Here is a 21,470-nt window from a genome sequence, read left to right as displayed (position 1 = left end):
TTTCTATGAGATCCCCTCTCACTCTTCTAAACTCCACCGAATATAATTCTAACCAACTTAGTCTTTCCTCATATAACAGACCTGCCATCCCAGGAAGCAGCCTGGTAAACCTTCACTGTACTCCCTCTATAGCAAGGTTTGTTCACCTTGCGAAAGCCTTCGACACTGTAAGCTGACAAGGCCTGTGGAGGATCATGTCAAAGTTCGGCTGCCCTCCCAAATTCACTCAGATGGTACGCCAGTTCCATGATGGCCAGAGTACTGGATGGCGGAGAATCCTCTGAGGCATTCCCAGTCACCAATGGCGTCAAACAGGGCTGTGTGCTCGCACCCACACAGTTCAGCATGATGTTTACTGCCATGCTGAATGATGCCTTCCAGGACAGTGTTGCTGGAATCAGCCTCAAGTACAGAGTGGATCGGAAGCTTTTCAACCTGAGGAGACTTCAAGCTATTACCAAAGTGAAGGAGACTGTTCTGAGAGATTTCCTCTTTGCCGATGACTGCGCCCTGTATGCTGGCTCAGAGCGAGAGATGCAAGTCAGTATGGACAAATTTTCCATGGCTTGTGACAACTTTGGACTCACTATCAACATTAAAAAGACCGAAGTCATGCACCAGCCTGTTCCTCATGCACCGTACACAGAACCCATAATCACAATCACAGGGCAGAAACTACAGGCAGTGGACCAGTTCACTTATCTTGGCAGCACCCTCTTCCAAGCAGTGACTATTGATACAGAAGTTAACTGCAGGATGGCAAAGGCAAGTTCTGCTTTCTGTTTGGGAACGTCGAGGAATCAGCCCAGCAACAAAACTGAAGGTCTACAGCGCCGCAGTACTCACTACCCTCCTGTATGCCTGTATGTATCGAAGGCATGCAAGACAGCGCAATCATTTCCACATGACTTGTCTTCGCAGAATTGATGGCAAGACAAAGTACCAGACACTGAAGTTCTCTCTAGAGCAAGTCTACAATTAGTCCACACGCTGCTGATGAGAGCACAGGCCCAGTGAGCAGGTCATGTCAGACGAGCGCATACCCAAGCAGCTCCTTTTTGGGGAACTCTCTGCTGGAAGACACTCGCATGGAGGGCAGAAGAAACATTTCACAGACACACTCAAAGCCTCCCTGAAGTCGCTGGACATAGACACGATCACCTGGGAAACACTGGCACAAAACCGCCCTACCTGGTGCTGCCTCATCCACAAAGGCTGTCAAGCTCACGAAGCCAGATGTATTGCTGAAGCATAACTTAAGCGTGAGCTGCGCAAGTCCAGAGCCACCAGCGCAACAACTACAGTGTCTACACATCTGTCCAATATGTGCCAGGACTTTCCGTGCCTGAACTGGCCTGATCAGTCATCTTCGGACACACCGCAACCAGCCTCAAAAAGACTAATGGTGTCAAAGTCCTCATCGACGATGATGGACGAACAACTAAACCAAAAAGCCGACAACTATAGCAAGGACATCCTTCCTCAGATAAGGACACCAAAACTGCACACAATACCCCAGGTGTGGCCTTACCAATGCCCTATACAATTGCAGCAACATGTTCCAATCCCTAAACTCAAATCCTCTCGTTCTGTAGGCCAACATACCATTTGCCTTCTTTACTGCCTGCTGTACCTGCGTGCTTATTTCAGCAACTGATACATAAGAGCTCTAACGTCTTGCTGAGTATCCACCTCACTCAATTTACACCCATTCAAGTAAAAATCTGCCTTCCTATTATTGCTACTAAAGTGGCTAGACCTAAATTATTGCTTATTGCATGACTTTTTACCCAAGGAAACATTTCTTAGAACAAACATGACTTGCCCTTAAGCAGTTATAAAAAACAATACAGCACAGGAACAGAACTTTCAGCCCACCAAGCCGGTGCCAATACACGGTTTCTATCTTTTTGTTTGCCTCCTGTTCATGTGTCTATCAAGATACACCCTGAACGTTGCTAATGTGTCTGCTTCCACCACCTCCTCCAGCAGCATGTTCCAGGTACCCACCATCCTCTGTGTGAAAAACATCCCCCGCACATCTCCCTTAAACTTTCCCCCTCTCACCTTAAACCTGTGCCCCCTGTAATTGACACTTCCACCCTGGGAAAAAGCCTCTGACTATCCGCCCTGACTATGTCTCTCATAATTTTGTAGACCTCTATCAGGTCTCCCCTCAGCCTCCGTCTTTCCAGTGAAAACAATCCAAATTTATCCAACTTCTTCTCATGCAGGGGGCGGCATGGTGGCACAGTGGTTAGTACTGTCTCACAGCGCCAGGGACCCAGGTTCGATTCTCAACTTGGTTATTGTCTGTGTGGAGTTTGCACATTCTCCCCATGTCTGCATGGGTTTTCTCCAGCTGCCCCGATTTCCTCCCACAGACCAAAGGTGTGCAGATTAGGTGCACTAGCCAGGCTAAATTCTCTCTCTGGAACAGGTGCCAGAGTGTGGCGACAGGAGGATTTTCACAATTAACTTCATTGCACTGTTAATGTAAGTCTACTTGTGACTAATAAATAAATAAACTAAACTACCTAAAACCCTCCACACCAAGCAACATTCTGGTGAACCTTCTTTGCATCCTCTCCAACACACCCCTGTCCTTCTGGTATTGTGGCAACCAGAACTGCACGCAATACTCCAAATGCAGCCTAACTAAAGTTTTATACAGCTGTAGAAGCTATTGAGAGGGTACAGAGGAGATTTACAAGGATGTTGCCTGGACTGGGAGGCATGCCTTATGAAGTTAGGTTGAGGGAGCTGGGACTCTTTTCCCTGGAGAGACGAAGGTTGAGAGGCGACCTAATAGAAGTTTACAAAATGTTGAGAGGAATAGATAGGGTGGATTCTCAGAGGCTATTTCCCCAGGTTGAAATGGTTGCTACGAGAGGACACAGATTTAAGGTGCGGGGAGGGAGGTTCAGAAGTGATGTTAGGGGTAAGTTTTTCACTCAGAGGGTGGTGAGTGAATGGAATCGGCTGCCGTCAGTGGTGGTGGAGGCGAACTCGCTGGGGTCTTTTAAAAGACTTCTGGATGAGTATATGGGGTTTAATGAGATTGAGGGTTATAGATAGGTCTGTAGGTTGGTAGGTGTTGATGTGATCGGCACAACTCGTGGGCCGAAGGGCCTGTTTGTGCTGTAGTGTTCTATGTTCTATGTTCTATGTAACATAACTTGCCAACTTTACTCGATCTCCTGGCCGATGAAGGCAAGCATGCTGTATGCCTTCTGGACCATTCTATCCACCAGTGTTGCCACTTTTTTCATAGAATCCCTACAATGCAGGAGGAGGCCATTCAGTTCATTGAGCCTGCACCGACAAGAATCCCACCAGGGCCCTATTCCCACAGCCCTATGTACTTACTCTTTTAATCTCCCGACACTAAGCGGCAATTTAGCATGGCCAGTCCACCTAACCTGCATATCTTTGGACTGTGGGAGGGAACCAGAGCACACGGCGGAAACCCATGCAGACACAGGGAGACGGTGCAAACTTCATATAGTGATCCAAGCAGGGAAATTAGAACCCGGGTCCCTAGCTCTGTGAGTCAGCACTGCTAACCATTGTGCCACCGTGCCACCCTTTAAGAGATCTGTGGAGTGTACGCTAACATTCTTAAGGATTCTGCTATTTACTGCATAATTCACACTTGAATTTGATCTTCCAAAATGCATCACTTTGTCTCAGTCTGGAGTAAATTGCCTGGATCCACTACAGTTCACCTATCACCGCAACAGGTCCACGGAGTCGCCACCTCCCTGGCCCTACCCTCAACCCTGGAGCACCTAGATAACAAAGACACCTCTGCCAGACTCCTAATCATCGACTACAGCTCAGTGTTCAACATCATTATTCCTGCGAGACTCATCTCCGAACTTCGCGGCCTGGGTCTCGGTTGCTCCCTCTGCAACTGGATCCTAGATTTCCTAACTCACAGATCACAATCAGTAAGGACAGGCAACATCACTTCCTCCACGATCATCCTCAACACCGGTGCCCCACAAGGCTGTGTTCTCAGCCCCCTACTATACTCCTTATACACTTTTGCCTGTCTGGCCAAATTCCCCTCCAACTCGATTTTCAAGTTTGCTGATGACATCATCATTGTGGGTCGGATCTCAATAACGAGACAGAGTACAGGAATGAGATAGAGAACCTGGTGAACTGGTGCGGCAACAATAATCTCTCCCTCAATGTCAACAAAGCAAAGGAGATTGTCATCAACTTCAGGAAGCGTAGAGGAGAACATGCCCTGTCTACATCAACGGGCATGAAGTAGAAATAGAACATAGAACATAGAACATTACAGCGCAGAACAGGCCCTTCGGCCCACGATGTTGCGCCGACCAGTTACAAAAACAATGACCCACTAGCCTATACCAATCCCTTTTCGTCCATAAACCTATCCAGAGATCTCTTAAACGCCCCCAAACTAGACGCATTTACAACTGCAGCAGGCAGGGCATTCCAATCCCTCACCACCCGCTGGGTAAAGAACCTACCCCTGACATCCGTCCTGTAGCTACCCCCCCTTAATTTAAAGCCATTAAATGGTCAGGAGCTTCAAATTTTTATGCGTCCGGATCACCAATAATTTGTCCTGATCTCTCTATGTGGACGCTATAGTTAAGAAAGTCCTCCAACGCCTTTACTTTCTCTCCACTCGCATTGTCTGTACCTGTAAAGACTTGATTCCCTGTAAATTGTCTGTTGAGGAGCAGTGGAGGATCTTTAAGGAGATCTTTCTTGGTGCTCAGCGGAAATTTATTCCGATGGTCAAAAAGGATAGTAGGAGGAGAGGTAATAAGCCATGGATAACGAAGGAGGTGAAGGAAAGTGTTAAACTAAAAGCGGAGGAATTTAGAGTAGGTAAGAGTAGTGGGCGAGAAGAGGATTGGGAGAGGTTTAAATGTCAACAAAGATTGACAAAGAAGTTGATAAAGAAGGGTAGGAGAAACTATGAAGCTGGGCTAGCGCTTAATATAAAAAAGGATAGCGAGAGTTTTTATAAATATATAAAAAGGAATAGGCTGGCTAGGGTGAATGTTGGTCCTTTAGAGGATGAGAAAGGGGACCTAGTGGTAGGGGATGGGGATATGGCTAATGTATTGAATAACTTTTTTGTTTCTGTCTTCACGGAGGAGGACGTGAATAATTTGCCGGGTGTTAGCGATGGAAAGGTGGTAGGACTGGAGGGTCTTAATGACATTACTGTTACTAGAGAGGCGGTGCTCGACAGACTGGAGGGGCTAATTGTGGGCAAGTCCCCAGGACCGGATGGAATGCATCCGAGGGTTCTGAAAGAAATGGCGGAGGTGATAGTGGATGCCTTGGTGGTTATTTTCCAAACGTCGCTGGATTCCGGGGAAGTGCCGGATGATTGGAAAACGGCTAATGTTACGCCGTTGTTTAAGAAGGGTGCCAGGCAAAAGGCGGGGAATTATAGGCCGGTTAGTTTAACGTCTGTGGTAGGTAAAATGTTAGAATCCGTCATTAAGGAGGAAATTGCGAGGCATCTTGAAGGGAATTGCTTGATAGAGCAGACGCAGCACGGTTTCATTAAAGGGAAGTCGTGTCTGACAAATTTACTGGAGTTCTATGAGGATGTGTCTAGGGCGGTGGATAGAGGAGAGCCGGTGGATGTGGTCTTTCTAGATTTTCAGAAGGCGTTTGACAAAGTACCTCACAAGAGGTTATTGCAGAAGGTCGAGGGACATGGAGTTGGGGGTAGGGTGTTAGCGTGGATAGAGGATTGGTTGTCAAATAGGAGGCAGAGAGTGGGGGTCAACGGGTGCTATTCGGATTGGCGGATGGTGACTACTGGAGTGCCCCAGGGGTCGGTGCTGGGGCCTCAGCTTTTTACCATTTATATAGATGATCTGGAGGAGGGAACCGAGTGTATGGTGTCGAAATTTGCTGATGACACCAAGATTGGGGGAACGGCAAATTGTGCGGAGGGTGTGGAGAGTCTGCAGAAGGATCTAGAGAGGCTGGGCGAATGGGCCAGGAAATGGCAAATGGAATTTAATGTTGGCAAGTGTGAGGTGGTCCACTTTGGTAGGAAGAATGGTAGGAAGCAAAAAACTGCAGCAGGCGACGGTGCAGAGGGACCTCGGGGTCCTTGTGCATGAGTCGCAAAAACCCAGCTTGCAGGTGCAGCAGGTGGTCAGGAAGGCGAATGGGATGCTGGCCTTCATAGCGAGGGGGATTGAATATAAAAGTAGGGAGGTCTTGCTGCAGCTGTATAGAACATTGGTTAGGCCGCAGCTGGAGTACTGTGTGCAGTTTTGGGCGCCGCACCTGCGCAAAGATATTTTGGCCTTGGAGGGAGTGCAGAGGAGGTTTACTAGGCTGATACCGGAGTTGAGGGGGTTGAGCTATGAGGAGAGGCTGAATAAACTGGGCTTGTACTCGTTAGAGTTTAGAAGAATGAGGGGAGATCTCATTGAGACGTACAAGATGATGAATGGGATGGATAGGATAGAGGTGGAAAGACTCTTCCCGCTCAAAAAAGACAGTAGGACTAGGGGGCACAGCCTCAAGATAAAAGGAGGGCGGTTTAGAACGGAGTTGAGGAGGAACTTCTTCACTCAAAGGGTGGTGAATCTCTGGAATTCTCTGCCCGTTGAAGTGGTGGAGGCTGCCTCGCTAAATATTTTTAAGACGCGGATTGATGGGTTTTTGATAGGAGAGGGGATTAAGGGTTATGGGGAGAGGGCGGGAAAGTGGAACTGAGCAGCGACAGATCAGCCATGATCTTATTGAATGGCGGGGCAGGCTCGAAGGGCTGGATGGCCTACTCCTGCTCCTATTTCTTATGTTCTTATGTTCTTTAAAGACTCGAGCTGCAATAAAAATAGGAATACACCTTCACACACACCAAGAACCCCACCCACTGAGACACCCTTCCTCACCTCCCCCTGCCATGGATATGGGCCAACCACCCCCAAATAGAGCTCCCCCGAGGGGTTTCTGAGGGGGCACTGCAATAGTGCCAGGGCAATGCCAGCACGCTGCCTGGGCATGTCCCTCTCCCCCAGGACTGTACTTACCTCTGCTTCCCCAGCGGGTTCCCTTTGACTGGTTCCCATTTCAAAAAAACTGCTGTAAACTTTGCCATCATGGTGTCATGTTGGCAGGGAAGCCCTTTAATATTAGATCATTCTGGATGGGAACCTTGTTATGTCACTTGCGGGGAAAATCTGAGAATGAGATTTCATGGCGAGATTCCCATTTTTTGGTTCTCATGATTTGCACCCCAATCACCATTCGCGGACACAAAATCCAGGCCCCAGGATCACGGAGACAGAGTGGATTTGTTTTCCAATTGCTCAAACAAACTTCCAGAACCATAGAAAATTACAGCTCAGAAACAGGCCTCTTGCCCTTCTTGTCTGTGCCGAACCATTTTTTGCCTAGTCCCACTGACCTGCACTCGGACCATATCCCTCCACACCCCTCTCATCCATGTACCTGTCCAAGTTTTTCTTAAATGTTAAAAGTGACTCCACATTTACCGCTTTATCTGGTAGCTCATTCCACACTCCCACCACTCTCTGCGTGAAGAGGCCCCCCCTCATAGTCCCTTTAAACGTTTCTCCTTTCACCCTTAACCCATGCCCTCTGGTTTTTTTCTCCCCTAGCCTCAGTGGAAAAAGCCTGCTTGCATTCATTCTATCTATACCCATCAAAATCTTATACACCTCTATCAAATCTCCCCTCATTCTTCTAAGCTCCAGGGAATAAAGTCCTAACCTATTCAATCTCTCTCTGTAACTCAGCTTTTCAAGTCCCAGCAACATCCTCGTGAACCTTCTCTGCACTCTTTCAACCTTATTCACATCCTTCCTGTAACTAGGTGACCAAAACTGTACACAATACTCTAAATTCAGCCTCACCAATGTCTTATACAACCTTACCATAACACTCCAACTTTTATACTCGATACTCTGATTTATAAAGGCCAATGTACCAAAAGCACTCTTTACTCAGAGGGTAGTAAGGGCGTGGAATGCCCTGCCTGCAGCAGTAGTGGACTCACCAACTTTAAGGGCATTCAAATGGTTATTGGATAGGCATATGGATAATATTGGAATAGTTTAGGTTAGAGGGTCATTAGATTGGTTCCACTGATTGGCGCAACATCAAGGACCGAAGGGCCTGTACTGCGCTGTAATGTTCTATGTTCTATATTCTATGATCCTATCCACCTGTGACGTCACTTTTAGGGAATTCTGTACCTGTATTCCCAGATCCCTCTGTTCAACTGCACTCTGCAGAGTCCTACCATTTACCCTGTACATTGTACTTTAGTTTGTTCTTCCGAAGTGCAATACCTCACATTTGTCTGCATTAAATTCCATTTACCATTTTTCAGCCCGTTTTTCTAGTTGGTCCAAGCCCCTCTGCAAGCTTTGAAAACCTTCCTCACTGTCCACTACACCTCCAATCTTTGTATCATCAACAAATTTGCTGATCCAATTTACCACATTATCATCCAGATCATTGATATAGATGACACACAACAACGGACCCAACACGGACCCCTGCAGCACTCCACTAGTCACAGGCCTCCACTCAGAGAGAAATGGGGGCACAGCCTCAAGATAAAGGGGGGGCAGTTTGGAACGGAGTTGAGGAGGAACTTCTTCACTCAAAGGGTGGTGAATCTCTGGAATTCTCTGCCCGTTGAAGTGGTGGAGGCTGCCTCGCTAAATATTTTTAAGACGTGGGTTGATGGGTTTTTGATAAGAGAGGGGATTAAGGGTTATGGGGAGAGGGCGGGAATGTGGAACTGAGCCACGACAGATCAGCCATGATCTTATTGAATGGCGGGGCAGGCTCGAAGGGCTAGTTGGCCTACTCCTGCTCCTATTTCTTATGTTCTTATGTTCCTCCGCTACCAGTCTCTGGCTTCTTCCATTGAGCCAGTGTCTAATCCAATTTACTACGTCTCCATGTATACTTACCGACTGAACCTTCCTAACTAACCTCCCATGCGGACCTTATCAAAGGCCTTGCTGAAGTCCATGTAGACAACATCCACCGCCTTCCCTTCATTCACTTTCCTGGTAACCTCCTCGAAAAACTCTAATAGATTGGTTAAACATGACCTACCACACACAAAGCCATGTTGACTCTCCCTAATAAGTCCCTGTCCATCCAAATATTTGTAGATCCTATCTCTTATCACACCTTCCAATAACGTGCCCACCACCAACGTCAAACTTACTGGCCTATAATTTCCTGGATTTCACAAACAAAAGGGCTGAATTGCCACATTTTACTTGACAAACTCTAATGGTCCTAACATTGCAGGAGTTTCTCAGATGCATTGTTAGCTGGGGCTCTTGGAGACAGCTGAGCTGACAGAAACTCTAGTCTGAAGAGAAGGAACTGAATTTGTCTGATTGCTACTATCACCTCTGTAACCTCATCCAACTCCAATCTCTGCCTCAGCTGGAACTCTCATCCACAGCTTCACTACTTCCAGGTCCAGCTGTCTGCCCTCCCATCTTCAACTCGTTCTACACGTGAGCTCATCCAAACCTCTGCTGCCATCTCCTAATTAATTCACCCATTACCCCGTGCTCACTGACCTATGCTTCAAATACAAAAATGCCTTAATTTAAAAATTCTCATCCAACATCTCTGAGTGCGGGAAACAAGAGGCATGCAATACTGCACTGATTTTGTTTCTCATTCTGCTCTGACACATTTGAAATTCTGCCTTTTATTGTGGATTTGTGCTTAATTAATTAACCAAAACTAACAATACCACAAATCTTTTGGGGGCTCAATGTTCAAATTTTTAAACTTTTAATTATGTGTTGTCTTCATGGAGTATTCTTGCATAATCTGCTTATAAAACATGAGTGGTTTTTGGGCAGTCGGTTTTGAGGTACTATACCTCATATTGCTAAATATATCTGGGAGGATGGAATTATATTCTGAACTATTACCATGAGGCTTTTCTACCAGCTGTTAATGGTGGAAATTATTACAACCTCATGACATTCTGTCAAATATTTGAGAAAAAAGTTATGGGAAAAAAGTTCATCTAAAGTTGAGCAGCAAGGGAGCACAGTGGTTAGCACTGCCGACTCACAGCACCAAGGACCCGGGTTCAATTCCGGCTTTGGGTCATTGACTGTGTGGAGTTTGCACATTCTCCCTGTACCTACGTGAGTTTCCTCCAGGTGCTCCGGTTTCCTCCCACAGTTCAAAGATGTGCGAGTTAGATGGATTGGCCATGCTGAATTGACCCTAATATCAGGGGGATTAGAAGGGCAAATGTGTGGGATTACGGGAATGGAGCCTGGGTGGATTGTGGTTGGTATAGACTCGATGAGCTAAATGGCCTCCTTCTGCACTGTGAGGATTCTGTGATTCTAAAACAACCCAGAGATTTCCAAAGCCATTGAAACAGTCTGTGGGAACAGTAAGCCACAGCTCAATTACTGAATATAAAACCATTACAAGTTTCTTCTTACCTTCAAGTTTAATATTATATACCTCAATTAACGTTCCTGCAGTACTTGCATCAGTTTCCTGAACAATCATTTTCTCATATTGTCAGAAAATTAGATACTTGTAGAATTTAAAACCTGAAGTTAGCAAACTAATGTGCCGGAATTTTACCAGCACGCCAGCCCCAATTCTGGGGACAGTGAGGCCCGGAGAACAGCATTCTCCATTGACCTCAGGCGGGACTGTACAAACCTCAGGTGGACATAACGGTAAAATTCTGTCCATGGTGGATAGTGCCAGGGGAGGATGAGACACTTTATAGAGGGGACACCGTTCCTTACCTGTGTCTGAACAGATGCATAAGGACCACTTGGATCACTACTCAGCAGGTTTTCACTGTTCATTTTAGTCTTCAGACAAGCAATGTAACGGTTGCAAAAATCTTTGCACAGATCATTAACCTTCTCCAGCTCCAAAAGATGAATACGCAATACTTGGATTGCTTTCACCATCTACATAATGCAAAAACGAAAGATGAAGTAAATAGCAGATAGTACCATAAACCTGAGCTAATTAATCAAAGTTCATGTAAATGTCTGTGAACTCCTTACAGTAACCGGGACAAAATAAGAGTAAATAACAGCTACAATACTTGCAATCATATCCAACAGACAGAAGTTAGCGATTGTATTCATACCTCTACAGACTAAGGAGAGTCTGTTTCTAATTGACGTGTGAAAAAATTCAAATGCCTAGATAAAGTAGACATGGAAAGACTTATTTCCCTTGGCCGAGAGGTCAATTGCCATTCGGCACAAATTTCAGGTGATTAGTAAAAGGTTTAGAGGGGACATGAGGAAAATCTTTTTCACCTAGAGGGTGGTGGGTGTCGAGAATTCACTGCCTAAATTGGTGGCTGAGGAGGAGACTCTCAACTCCTGTAAAAGGCACTTGGATCTACATCTGAAGTGCTGGAATCTGCAAAGTTATGGAATGGGTGCTGGAAAACAGGATTAAAATGAGCAGCTCATAGAGGTTTACAGCATGGAAACAGGCCCTTCAGCCCAACTTGTCCATGCCAACCAGTTTTTACTACTAAGATAGTCCCAATTGCCTGCATTTGGCCCATATCCATCTATTCATCTCACCCTTGTAACTGTCTAAACGCTTTTTAAAAGATAAAATTGTACCTGCCTCTACTACTGTTTCTGGCAGGTTGCTCTAGACACTGACCACCCTCTGTGTGAAAAAACTGCTCCTCTGGACCCTTTTATTTCTCTTGCCACTCACCTTAACCCATGCCTTCTAGTTTTAGACTCCCCTACCTTTGGGGAAAGATGTTAACTATCTACCTCATCTATACCCCCAGCAGCTTGTTTCTTTTTTCCTCTTTTTTGGCCAATGCAAAGACAATGGGTTGAATGGCCTCTTTCTGCACCATAATTTTTCTATGGTTCTATGGCTTCTGTCTGAACAAATATTCTGATTACATTAATAGTGAACATTGTAAATTGAAAACATAATCATTCTTATTCATTCTAGACTCTGTCGTGTCAACAAGGAAACCAGTTCCCTAATGCAAGTAATGCACCTCTCTCTCCATTTAATCACAAATGTCTGTTATATGTAAGCAGGAGCGCCACTCAGCCCATTTAGAACCTGACAGATTTAGCACCAGCATACTGAAGGCAGGGCCATAGACAGGATTAACCAAAAGTAGCTATCTATTTGTGGCCTTTAGTTTTAACAAAAGCATCATTTTTATAATTAATTGCACTTATGGTGTGCATTAAGAAGTCCAATAAAGTCCACTTCCCTGAACAAACGGTGGATAGCTTCAAACTACCATGTCTGCCTGCTATCATTGTTGTGAATACAATATCTTGCAAACAACCAACAGAATTTGAAAACCACCACATTAACCTGTTAATTAACCTGTCCCTTAAGGCACAGCACCTGTCAATTACTTAAAAGTGAAGCATTGGGAAGGTTTCTGAAGAGAGCAATAAGTACAACATCGAAGGTATGGACTCCCATGGAGGCCCAGGCTATGCACAGGTAGCTCCAAATACATCACAACCCACCAAGTTATCAATTTCTGGATCTTCACTGAAAAATGGTTTCCCTTCCTTTTCCTGTTTGCGAACAAAGTTTTCAATGTCTACATCGAAGCTTGCTGAGGTGATGCACTCAGAGCCTTGGGTCGACTGCTCACATTTCTCAAACAGGAGAGCCAAGAGTGGAAATAGAGGATGTCTGCAAACAAATACAGGACATTATAAACATCGGTCTGTTACAAACTTTCACACTCTCTCAATACTGAAACCCTGAGGCAATGCTCTGGACAAATAACATTTAATGTAATCACCAACATATAATTTTACCATTTTTTGGGATGTTCTGTGTTCTTCACAAAAAGGAAACAAGGGCTGAGAAATGGAAGACTTCTCCAATTGTACAAATATACAAATTAGGAGAAGGTCATTCGGCCCCTCAGGCCTGCTTCACCATTCAAAAAGATTATGGCCCATTTGGTTTTAACTGCAACCCCACATTCCTGCCCACCCCAGTAACCTTTCAGCCCCTTGCTTACCAAGGACCTCTCTAGCTTTGAATATGATTCGACTTCCACCACCTTTTAAGGCACAGAGTTTCAAAGACTCACAACACTGATGGGTGGCATGGCAACACAGTGGTTAGCACTGCTGCCTCACAGGAGTATCAGCCTTGGGTGAATGGCCATGTGGAGTTTACGCGTTCTCTCCGTGTCTGCATGGGTTTCCTCCCACAATCCGAAGATGTGTAGGTTAAGCGGATTAGCCATGATAAATCCTTGGGGTTATGGGAATAAGGCAGAGGGGGCAGCCTCAGTGGGATGCTCTTTGAGGGTTGGTGTAAACTTGATGGGCTGAACGGCCTCTTTCTGCACTCTAGGGATTCCATGGTTCTAAAACAATTCTCATCTCGGTCTTAAGTGGGTGGCCCTTTATTTTTAAACAGTGATCTCTAATTCTGGATTTTCCCACAATAGGAAACATCCTCTCCATATCCACACGGACCCCTTAGGATGTTAGTCATAGTGTTATAGAGATTTACAGCACAAAGAGGCACCCTTCAGTCCACCGTGTCTGTGCTGGCCATCTAACATCTATTTATTCTAATCTCATTTTCCAGCACTTGCTCCACAGCCGTGTGTGCTGAGGCGTTTCAAGTGCTTGTGTAAATGCTTCTTAAATGTTGTAAGGGTTCCAGCCTCTACCATCCTTTCAGGCAGAGTGTTCCAGATTCCCTCAAGCTTTTCCTCAAATCCCCTCTAAATCTCCTGTCTCTTACCTTCAGAGCCTGTCCCCTGGTTAGTAACCCCTTTACTAAGGTGGAAAAGTTTCTCCCAATTCATGACCCTCATTCTTTTGCACTTCGATCAGATCCTCAACATAGCCTCCTCTGCTCTAAAATAAACAGCTCCAGCCTAACCAGTCCCTCTTCGTATCTGCAACACTCCAGCCCAGGTAGCATCCTGGTAAATCTTCTCTGCAGCCTTTCCAGTGTAATCTCATCCTTCTCATAGCGTGGTGACCAGAACTGCACACAGTACTCTAACTGTGGCCTAACAGCGGCATAGAGGGTAGTATTGTTGTCTCTCATAAGAACATAAGAACATAAGAAATAGGAGCAGGAGTAGGCCATCTGGCCCTTCGAGCCTGCCCCGCCATTCAATAAGATCATGGCTGATCTGTCGTGGCTCAGTTCCACTTTCCCGCCCTCTCCCCATAACCCTTAATCCCCTCTCTTATCAAAAACCCATCAACCCGCTTCTTAAAAATATTTAGCGAGGCAGCCTCCACCACTTCAACGGGCAGAGAATTCCAGAGATTCACCACCCTTTGAGTGAAGAAGTTCCTCCTCAACTCCGTTCTGAACTGCCCCCCCTTTATCTTGAGGCTGTGCCCCCTAGTCCTACTGTCTTTTTTGAGCGGGAAGAGTCTTTCCACCTCTATCCTATCCATCCCATTCATCATCTTATACGTCTCAATGAGATCTCCCCTCATTCTTCTAAACTCTAACGAGTACAAGCCTAGTTTATTCAGCCTCTCCTCATAGCTCAACCCCCTCAACTCCGGTATCAGCCTAGTAAACCTCCTCTGCACTCCCTCCAAGGCCAAAATATCCTTGCGCAGGTGCGGCGCCCAAAACTGCACACAGTACTCCAGCTGCGGCCTCACCAATGCCCTATACAGCCCTCTCAATGCCCTCTCAATGCCTGGGACTCAGGTTCGATTTCCAGCTTGTGTCACTGTCTGTGCAGAGTTTGCACGTTCTCCCAGTTCTGCATGCGTTTCCTTCGGGTGCTCTGGTTTCCTCCCAGTCCTGAAAGACGTACTGATCAGATGTATGGGCCATGCTGAATTCACCCTCAGTATGCTCGAACAGGTGCCGGAGTGTGGCGACTAGGGGATTTTCACTGTAGTTGCCTGAGAGCAGTTGAGAGTCAACCACATTGCTGTGGCTCTGGAGTCACATGTAGGCCAGGCCAGGTACAAACGCAGATTTCCTTCCCTAAAGGACATTAGTCAACTAGATGGGCTTTTCCGATAATCAACAATGGTTTCATGGTCATCAACAGATTCTTAATTACAGATTTTTTTTGAACCGATTGAAACTGAATTCAAATTCCACCATCTACCGTGGCGGGATTCGAATCCGAGTCCCCAGAACATTAGCTGAGTTTCTGGATTAATAGCAAAACAATGAAGCATCCCAGGTGCCTTCTTAACCACTTTATCTCCCTGTCCTGCTGCCTTCAGGGATCTATGGACATGAACCTCAAGGTCCCTCTGGTCCTTTGTGCTTTCTAGCATCCTCCCATTCATTGTGTATTCCCTTACCTGGCTAGTCCCCCAAAATGCGTCACCTCACACTTTCCAGGGTTAAATTCCATTTGTTACTGTTCTGTCCATCTGACCAGCCCGTCTATATCATCCTGTAAACCAAGCCTTTCCTCCTCATTATTTACCACAATTTCCAAGTCATCTGTGAACTTACTGATCAGACCCCTACATTCACATCTTGTATGTTTTCATCAAGTCACCCCTTACTCCTGTAAACTCCAGCAGATACAAGCCTAGCCTGTCCAATGTTCCTCCAGATTTTAGTCTAGTAAACCATCTCTGAACAGCTCTTAATGCATTTACAGCATTCCTTAAACAAGGAGACCAAGACTATACGCAACACTCCAGATGTTGAGCCCGCGTTCACTGTCAATGTGATGCCGGCGGGGGGCTGAAGATTCACAAGACACAATTCTCGCCAGGGAGAGCGTGATTTCAGATCATTCCTGTCCCTCACTGACAATGTCATCAGCCTCACAACCATACCAGCAAAAAGCTGTTTTGCATTGATTTGAATGTATTTAAATATTAATAACGCACACCCATGTCAGATATTGACACCTCTGCAGTGTATATTGACACCACACTGCCGTAACATACAAGAGGTTCACACAGACATGAACGTGTCATGAGGGTCTCCCCAGGGGTAGACCTGTGCTGGAATTTTCTTGTGAGTTAATCACAAGATACCTACAGCACAGGAACAGGCCCTTCGGCCCTCCAAGCCTGAACCGATCATGCTGCCAGACTTAACTAAAACCCCCTACCCTTCCAGGGACCATGTCCCTCTACTCCCATCTCATTCATGTGCTTGTCAAGACGCCCCTTAAAAGTCACTATTGTTTCTGCTTCCACGACTCCCTGGCAACGAGTTTCAGGCACGCACCACCCTCTGTGTAAAAAACTTGCCTCGTACATCTCCTTTAAACCTTGCCTCTCCCACCTTAAACCTGTGCCCCCTCACAATTGACTCTTCCACCCTGGGAAAAAGCTTCTGACTATCCACTGTGTCCATGCCTCTCATCATCTTGTAGACTTCTATCAGGTCTCCCCTCAACCTCCGTCGTTCCAGTGAGAACAAACCAAGTTTCTCCAACCTCTCCTCATAGCTAATGCCCTCCATACCAGGCAACATCCTGGGAAATCTTTTCTGTACCCCCTCCAAAGCCTCCACATCCTTCTGGTAGTGTGGCGACCAGAATTGAACACTATATTCCAAGTGCGGCCTGACTAAGGTTCTATAAAGCTGCAACATGACTTGCCAATTTTTAAACTCAGTGCCCCGGCTGATAAAGGCAAGCATGCCATATGCCTTAACTAACTTCTCCCTCTGCATTGCCACTTTCAGTGACCTGTGTACATGTACACCCAGATCCCTTTGCCTATCAATACTCCGAAGGGTTCTGCCATTTACTGTATATTTTCTATCTGTATTAGAGCTTCCAAAATGCATTACCTCACATTTGTCTGAATTAAATTCCAACTGCTATCTCTCCGCCCAAGTCTCCAACTAATCTGTATCCTGCTGTATCCTTTGATGGTCCTCATCGCTATCCGTAAATCCACCAATCAATCCACCGTGGTCCCCAAATTTACTAATCAAACCAGTTATATTTTCCTTCAAATCATTAAAAATATTACAAAAAGCGAAGGTCCCAGCACTGATCCCTGAGGAACACCACTTGTCACTGTCCTCCATTCAGAAACACACCCTTCCACTGCTACCCTCTGTCTTCTTTGACCGAGCCAGTTTTGTATCCACCTTGCCAACTCACCTCTGATCCCCTGCAACTTCACCTTCTGTACCAGTCTGCCATGAGGGACCTTGTCAAAGGCCTTACTGAAGTCCATGTAGACAACATCCACTGCCCTACTCTCATCAATCACCTTTGTCACTTCGTCGAAAAACTCAATCAAGTTTGAGAGGCCCTTCACAAAACCATGTTGCCTCTCACTACGTCCAAGTGGGAATAAATCCTGCCTCGAAGAATCCTCTCCAATAACTTCCTTACCACTGATGTAAGGCTCACCGGCCTGTAATTACCTGGATTATTCTTGCTACCCTTCTTAAACAAAGGAACAACATAGGCTATTCTCCAATCCACTATGACCTCCCCTGTAAACACAGTAAGAAGTCTCACAACACTAGGTTAAAGTCCAACCAGTTTATTTGATAGTTATCTCACAAGCTTTCGGAACGCTGTTCCTTCGTCAGGTGTGTGGAAGGTTCATGAGAAGAGGTCATGAGAAGGCCTTGGCAGGTAAGATTAAGGAAAACCCTAAGGTGTTCTACAAATATGTGAAGAAGAAAAGGATGAGATGTGAAGGAATAGGAACTATCAAATGTGATGGTGGGAAAGTTTGTATAGAACCAGTAGAAATAGCAGAGGTGTTCAATGAATACTTTACTTTGGTATTCATGGTGGAAAAAGATCTTGGTGGTTATAGTGCAGGCTTGCAGTGGACTGAAAAGCTTGAGTATGTTGACATCAAGAAAGAGGATGTGTTGGAGCTTTTGAATAGCATCAAGATAGATAAGTCGCCGGGACCGGATGAGATGTACCCCACTTTACTGTGGGAGGTGAGGGAAGAGATTGCAGAGCCTCTGGCGATGATCTTTGTGTTATCGATGGAGACGGGAGAGGTTCTGGAGGATTGCGGATGTGGTTCCTCTATTCAAGAAAAGGAATAGAGATATCCCAGGAAATTATCGACCAACAAGTCTAACCTCAGTAGTTGGTAAGTTAATGAAAAAGATCCTGAGAGACAGGATTTATGAACATTTAGAGAAATATAATATGATCAGAAGTAGTCAGCACGGCTTTGTTAAAGGCAGATTGTGCCATATGAGCCTGGTTGAGTTTTTTGAAAATGTGACTAAACACACTGATGAAGGAAGAGCAGTGGATGAGGTTTATCTGGACTTCAGCAAGGCATTCGATAAGGTCCCCCATGCAAGGCTTATTGAGAAAGTGAGGGGCATGGGATCCAAGAGGACGTTGCTTTGTGGATCCAGAAGGCAGAGAGCGATTGTAGATAGGCCTTTTTCTGCATGGAGGTCAGTCACTAGTGGAGTGCCCCAGGGATCTGTTCTGGGCCCTTGCTGTTTGCGATTATTATAAATGACCTGGATGAGGAAGTGGAGGGATGGGTTGGTGAGTTTGCCAAGGTTGGAGGTGTTGTGGATAGTCTGGAGGGATGTCAGAAATTGCAGCATGACATAGATAGGATGCAAGACTGGGTGGAGAAGTGGCAGATGGACTTCAACCCAGATAAATGTGTAGTGGTCCATTTTGGCAGGTCCCAATGGGATGAAGGAATATTATATTAAGGGTAAGACTGTTAGCAGTGTGGAAGATCAGAAGGATCTTGGGGTCCGGGTTCATAGGACACTCAAATTGAAGCTGTGGTTAAGAAGGCGTATGGTGTACTGGCCTTCATCAATTGAGGAACTGATTGTAGGAGTCAGGAGATAATGCTGCAGCTTTATAAGACCCTGGTCAAACCTCACTTGGAGCACGGTGCTCAGTTCTGGTCGCCTCATTACAGGAAGGATGTGGAAGCCATAGAAAGGGTACAGAGGAGATTTACAAGGATGTTGCCTGGATTGGGGAGTATGCCTTATGAGGATAGGTTGAGAGAGCTTGGTCTTTTCTCCTTGGAGAGACGTCGGATGAGAGGGGACTGATAGAGGTCTATAAGATGATGAGAGGTATTGATCGAGTGGAATCTCAGAGGCTTTTCCCCAGGGCTGAAATGGCTGCCACAAGAGGACACAGGTTTAAGGTGCTGGGGAGTAGGTATAGAGGAGATGTCAGGGATAAGTTTTTCACTCAGAGGGTGGTGGGTGAGTGCAATCGGCTGCCGTTGGTGGTGGTGGAGGCAAATTCGTTACGCTCTTTTAAGAGACTTCTGAATGAGTACATGGGACTTAATAGGATTGAGGGCTATAGGTAAACCTAGTAGGGAGAGATATGATTGGTGCAACTTGTGGGCTGAAGGGCCTGTTTGTGCTGTAGTTTTTCTATGATTCTAAACCAAGTGAGGGTAGCCGACGGGTCTCAACCCTCGGTGAGATAGGGAGATGTCTATCCCAGCATGTGAAGACAGAGTCCGGCGGATTGAGCGGACGAAACCAATGGAAGGTCCAACGGTCAAGAAGGCGGTCTCTGTAAGTGCCATGGAACGCAAAGAGCGGGACAAAACACAGAAGACGTCCCCGTCATCCACTGTGCCTAGTCCCATCTCCAGCCGTCTTGACTCTTGTCTTGCCACTGGATCTAGATGGGAACTGGCAAAAGAGAGAGTGAGGCTTATGCTGCGCAACTCTCTCTCACTTTAATTCAAATCAAGCGCTAGTTTCGACACCATCATCATCATCATCACTGTCCTGTTCAACCCTTGAAGTCCTGTGGCGATGGGTGAGTGATGAAGCAGCAGGTGTGGATACACTGGGAACTGTAGTCACGGACCTGCATGCAGGCAGCTCAGGTCTAAGGGTCATTTTCCGCTGACTGAAGCAGCAGTGGAACTCGGTGTCTACCTGGGCAGCTGAGCAGCTTCTTCAGGAACTCATTGCTCACCTCTGTAGAATGAGGAAGGGGCTAGAAAAGGTGCCCTAAACATTGCCTACTTCACTACACCCTGGCCAGTTTACCGCAGCTGGTGGGGATCCCATCTTGCGGTCGAACACACAAAACAAAATACAAGGTGACACCGCTCACCATTGGGACTTGGAATGTGCGCACACTTTGGGACAACCCTACAATAAACAGACCAGAGAGAAGAACAGCCTTAGTTGCCAGAGAGCTTGCAAGATACAACATTGACAGTGCAGCCCTGAGCGAAATTCGTCTTGCCAACGTAGGTCAGTTGACTGAAACTGGAGGTGGAATTCATTGTTATGAGTTCTTTAAAGACATAAGAAGCAACATAGATGAAGGGGATATGGTGTACTTAGATTTCCAAGAGATATTTGACACTCCAAAGGTTACTGCACAAAATAAGAGCTCATGATGAAGGGGTGACATATTGGTATGGATAGAGGATTAGTTAGCTAACAGGAATGGGGCATCTTTCGGCCGGCAGGCTGTTTATTCGTGGGATCAGTTCTGGGTCCTCAACTATTTACAATTTATATCAATGACTTAGAGGAGGCAGCGGCCTAGTGGTATTACTATGATCTATTAATCCAGCGCCCCAGCAAGTGTTCTGGGGACCTGGGATCAAATCCTGTCACAGCAGATAGTGGAATTTAAATTCAATAAAAAGTATCTGGAATTAAAAATCTATTGATGATCAGGAAACCGTTGCTGATTGTCAGAAAAACCCATCTGGCTCACTAATGCCCTTTAGGGAAGGAAATCTGCTGTCCTTACCTGGTCTGGCCTCCATTGCCACAGCAAAGTGGTTGACTCTCAACTGCCCTCTGGAATGGTCTTGCAAGCCACTCAGTTCAAGGGCAACTAGAGATAGGCAAGAAATGCTGGCCAGCCAGCAACGCCCTGTCCCATATACGAATAAAAAAACTTGGATGCTGGGACTGAATGTATGGCAGCTAGGTTTGCCAATGTCGCAAAAATAAGTAGCAAATTAAGTTGAAGAGGTCGTAAAGAAGCAAAGGGATAAAAAATAGGATAGGTGAGTCAGCAAGAATTTGTCAGATGGAGTAATAGTGGGAAAATATGAACTTGATCACTTTGACAGGAAGTATTTAAGTGGAAAGAGACCGCAGACCCTTTGAGGTACAGATGGATCTGGGTTTCCCAGTACATGAATCGTGCAGTTACAGCAAATGATTAGCAAAACAAATAGAATGTTGACATTTATTGCAAGGGAATGGAATCCAGTGAAGTACCTCAAATCGGTGCTGGAACCTTTGCTGTTTGAGATGTACATTAATGATCTAGGCATGAATGTGAGGTTATGGGGTGGCACGGTGGCACAGTGGTTAGTACTGCTGTCTCAGTGTCAGGGACCCAAGTTCAATTCCCGGCTTGGGTCACTGCCTGTTGGAGTTTGCACGTTCTCCCTGTGTCTGCACGGGTTTCCTCTGGGTGCTCTGGTTTCCTCCCACATTCTGATAGACGTGCTGGTTAGGTGCAT

General features: G+C 46.0%; 1 protein-coding gene across 2 annotated transcripts in view; it reads right to left on the bottom strand.

Annotated features, from left to right (window-relative positions):
• The window catches only part of pknox1.1 (pbx/knotted 1 homeobox 1.1), a 203,246-nt gene that overhangs the window by 119,139 nt on the left and 62,637 nt on the right, over positions 1-21,470 (bottom strand). For both annotated transcript variants that reach the window (XR_013885386.1, XM_080182556.1), the window contains exons 4-5: positions 12,561-12,732; positions 10,818-10,988 (exon numbers count right to left, since the gene is read on the bottom strand). Coding sequence is in view for 1 of the 2 variants with exons in the window: in XM_080182556.1 (XP_080038682.1) it covers positions 10,818-10,988; positions 12,561-12,732 (343 nt within the window). In the remaining variant the exon portion in view is untranslated. The remainder of the gene's footprint in view (positions 1-10,817; positions 10,989-12,560; positions 12,733-21,470) is intronic.

Source organism: Carcharhinus amblyrhynchos, unplaced genomic scaffold (genome assembly GCF_965287045.1).
Source record: "Carcharhinus amblyrhynchos unplaced genomic scaffold, sCarAmb.v2.hapA scaffold_65, whole genome shotgun sequence".
NCBI classification, from domain to species: domain Eukaryota; kingdom Metazoa; phylum Chordata; class Chondrichthyes; order Carcharhiniformes; family Carcharhinidae; genus Carcharhinus; species Carcharhinus amblyrhynchos.
This window is presented reverse-complemented; position numbering and strand designations above follow the sequence as displayed.